This window comes from Diaphorina citri, unplaced genomic scaffold (genome assembly GCF_000475195.1).
Source record: "Diaphorina citri unplaced genomic scaffold, Diaci psyllid genome assembly version 1.1 scaffold1493, whole genome shotgun sequence".
Classification (NCBI taxonomy): Eukaryota; Metazoa; Arthropoda; class Insecta; order Hemiptera; family Psyllidae; genus Diaphorina; species Diaphorina citri.
In genome coordinates this window covers 1-3,212 of record NW_007378919.1, presented here as the reverse complement: position 1 = coordinate 3,212, position 3,212 = coordinate 1, and the positions used below count along the sequence as shown (strand labels likewise).

The 3,212-nt window shown below is 41.3% G+C and overlaps 1 protein-coding gene across 1 annotated transcript in view; it reads right to left on the bottom strand.

Moving 5' to 3' along the window:
* The window catches only part of LOC103516131, an 11,983-nt gene extending 9,143 nt beyond the window's left edge, over positions 1-2,840 (bottom strand). The window contains exons 1-2 of the mRNA XM_008481089.2: positions 2,721-2,840; positions 8-1,441 (exon numbers count right to left, since the gene is read on the bottom strand). Of these exons, the coding sequence (XP_008479311.1) occupies positions 8-1,441; positions 2,721-2,832 (1,546 nt within the window). The 5' untranslated portion in view covers positions 2,833-2,840. The remainder of the gene's footprint in view (positions 1-7; positions 1,442-2,720) is intronic.
* Positions 2,841-3,212: the final 372 nt, after the last annotated feature.

Sequence of the window (3,212 nt, the reverse complement as noted above, 5' to 3'; positions counted from 1 at the left end):
TTGTAGCACTGCGGGGGGGTGATCAGGAGACTCACTGGACAAGACACCCATCCCACTTTCATTGTTCTCCTCTGCGAGATCGCACAAGCTACTTCCTCCGGCATCTCCACCATTCCTACTAGACTATCCTTCTTGAAATTGGGTTTTAGTGAAATAACTTTGACTTCTGCGTTTTGTATTTGGCTCTGTTCTTCTACAGCTTTCGTTACTTCTGCAGTTGTAGTGGTAATATCTATGTTTCTAACCACTAACGTTTTGGTCCTCCTTCCGTAATTGTGACTTGTACTTTTCACTAGTGCTTCTCTATTTAATGAGTTAGTAACTTTTTTCGTAAAATCCTCTAGGCCTCCCTTTCTCTCTTCCTTCGCTTTAATTTCATATTCGCCGTTGTTATCCTTACGGATAGTTTGAACTTGAACTCCTATTTGTTCAATGTTCACCTCTCTCATCATCTTTCTCATGAGCTCATCTAGTTTTTCTTTACTCTCTCCAGTCTCTTTCATTGTAATATTTATCGTACCCGCTTTCTGTGTATCTACTTTTCTATTACTTATGTTACCTACTCTCTGCTCATAGTTTTGTGGTACCACCAGACTTACCTCCGCCAGCTGTGAATGTCTGAACACTGCCTCAATCTGCTGCCGTAGGGAACTCCACTTGACACCTTCTGTGCTCGCTATGTCCAGATCTCCTTCTTTCTCTTTCTCGCAGATTGTCTTCAGTGCCTTGATTGTTTCTTCTTCGTTCTTTGATTTGATCAAGTAGAGTTTCCTCTTGCTCATCCTGCCCTTATTTGTAGTCGTCGAGCTCTCCGAGTACTGAAGAACATCCTCTTCGTTCAAAAGGTCGTCCATCTCTGGAAATTTGCTCCTCAGCATGAAGATTAAGTTTGACTTTTCCGCTCCCTTGTTCACAATGACCGCCATATTTTGATTAGGGCCCTCCTTCAGTCCTTTCCTTATTTTTGTCTTCAGGAAGATTTTCTCCTCCCAAATACCTCTTGCTATTTTCCTCACCGTGTCTGCATACTCCTTTTCATCCTCCACTCTTTGTAAGGCCGCAATTTCTTCTTCTATCAGTTTGATTTTGTCTTCCTCTTCGGTTACTTTCTTTTTACACTGTTTACATAGGGCCACTAGTTTTTTCGATATTTTACTTCTGTCTGTCTCTTTGCTCATTTCTTTAATTTCCTCTTTCGTGTTCACTAACTTTCCTGTGATTAGATTGATTTTTCTTGCTGCATCTTTTATCTCTTTCTTGGTTTGAGTGTGAGCTTTGGTTAAGTTCATGAGTTCTTCTGCCACTTTCTCCAATTCCTCTATGAGTATAATCGTTCGATGTGTACTAACTTCATGGGTGTTATGAAGCATCATCTGCTTTGGTGACAGCTCCGCTGCTCTTTTCCCTGCCATCTTTTTTGTTTCTCCTTTTGTCCTTTTCCCTGCGAAATTGATCACAGGATCTTTTTCTTCGTTACCAGTGAAGACTAGCCGTGGTGCGTGAACAGTCCATTTCGAGAGTTCCACCACTTCATCCTCAATTTCCTCTACCATCTCCTCAGACCAGTCCTTCCCTTTCTCCTCTCCGTGGTCCATCATCTCCTGGGACCAATCCTTTCCCTTCTGCTCTCTTTGGGAACCGCTACTTGACGTGTCACTTTCTGACATAGCGATCACTCGGCATTCGCCAGGCCAGAAAGAAACGTAAAAACACTTTCCTAAACAATATTCACTTCGAAATTATTTCGCACTAAAAGAAAACAATAACAAACGTCCTTCCACTTACACATGCTCAACTCAACTCGGTCTCACAAACCTGGGTCTGTCAGACCGTGGTCTGAGCGTGGTTGGCGGGCGAACCCAGTGCTGATTCCACAAGAAGTGCGCGTTTTCTTATGTTGGGGGGCTTATGGGTCATACTGTATTTGTGTGGTTGGGGGGCTACTGAGTCATACTGTATAGTGTTTGGCACCCTTACAAAACTCATACAATATTGCAATACTCTCAGTACTCACGTCTACAAATACGCTTTCATCATTCAGCAACATTTCCGCACTCGATCAATCAGAATTGTTACATTGGTGGCACAGGTTCTTTTTTATTATTATTATTATTATTATTATTATTATTATTATTATTATTATTATTATTATTATTATTATTATTATTATTATTAATGAGTATTAATATTTTTTCAAGAGGTTTGATAGAGGGAACTGTAACTGCTGAGGTCATATTGTCCCGATATCGAGGAGAGAAGGAAAATAGGATAGGAGAATGCCAGCCGCTCCGAGAACGAACCTTATGTGTTTAGGATAAAATCCGCTCCGGGGCAGGAATCGAACAGGCGACCTAGCAGTTACAAGGCAGACGCGCTACAATACAAGCTAACTCGGCTGGCATAAATAAACAAACGAAAGGCCAGCCTAGTTAGCTTGGTTGGTAGCGCGTCTATCTTGTAAGCGCTGGGCCGCGGGTTCGATGCCCGCCCGGGGCAAATTTTATCCTGAACGCATAATTTTTATTCTCGGAACGGCTGGCTTTATGCTATCCTGTCTTCCTTCTGTCGATTTCGGGACGATAAGACCTTAGCAGTTACAGTTCCCTCTATCAAAAATCTTTTTCTTTTTAAACCTCTCGTTTTTTTTCTTTTTTTCTTAGATGTAACTGATGATGGTGTGGGAGCGGCATTGGGGTACTCAGCGTCAGGTCTGTGCCCACCTGCGAAATTGATCACAGGATCTTTTTCTTCGTTACCGGTGAAGACTAGCCGTGGTGCGTGAACAGTCCATTTCGAGAGTTCCACCACTTCATCCTCAATTTCCTCTACCATCTCCTCAGACCAGTTCTAATTTTACAACTTATTGATGTAGGTACATAGGTTTTTTTTAAGTTAGAAATAAGATTTATATAAAATTAGATAGGTAGGAAACTTGGTTTGGGATTTCATAAAATAATCTTATGAAGGGTATTATTAGTTGGATGAATCTTGCGTATTCTTGAGAGTTCATTGCAACGGTCGATACATTAATTAGACTTACTTTATCATGGGCACTCGTTGCTATGTTGAAAGCCCAGAAGTATCGTAACCTTTGGTCTTCGCGTGTTCTTTTGTCTTTTTTTTTTTTTTGTACTACCTATTACTGTCTACCGCAGCTGTTCTTCTGGGCTTTCAACATAGCAACGAGTGTCTATGATAAAGTAAGTCTAATT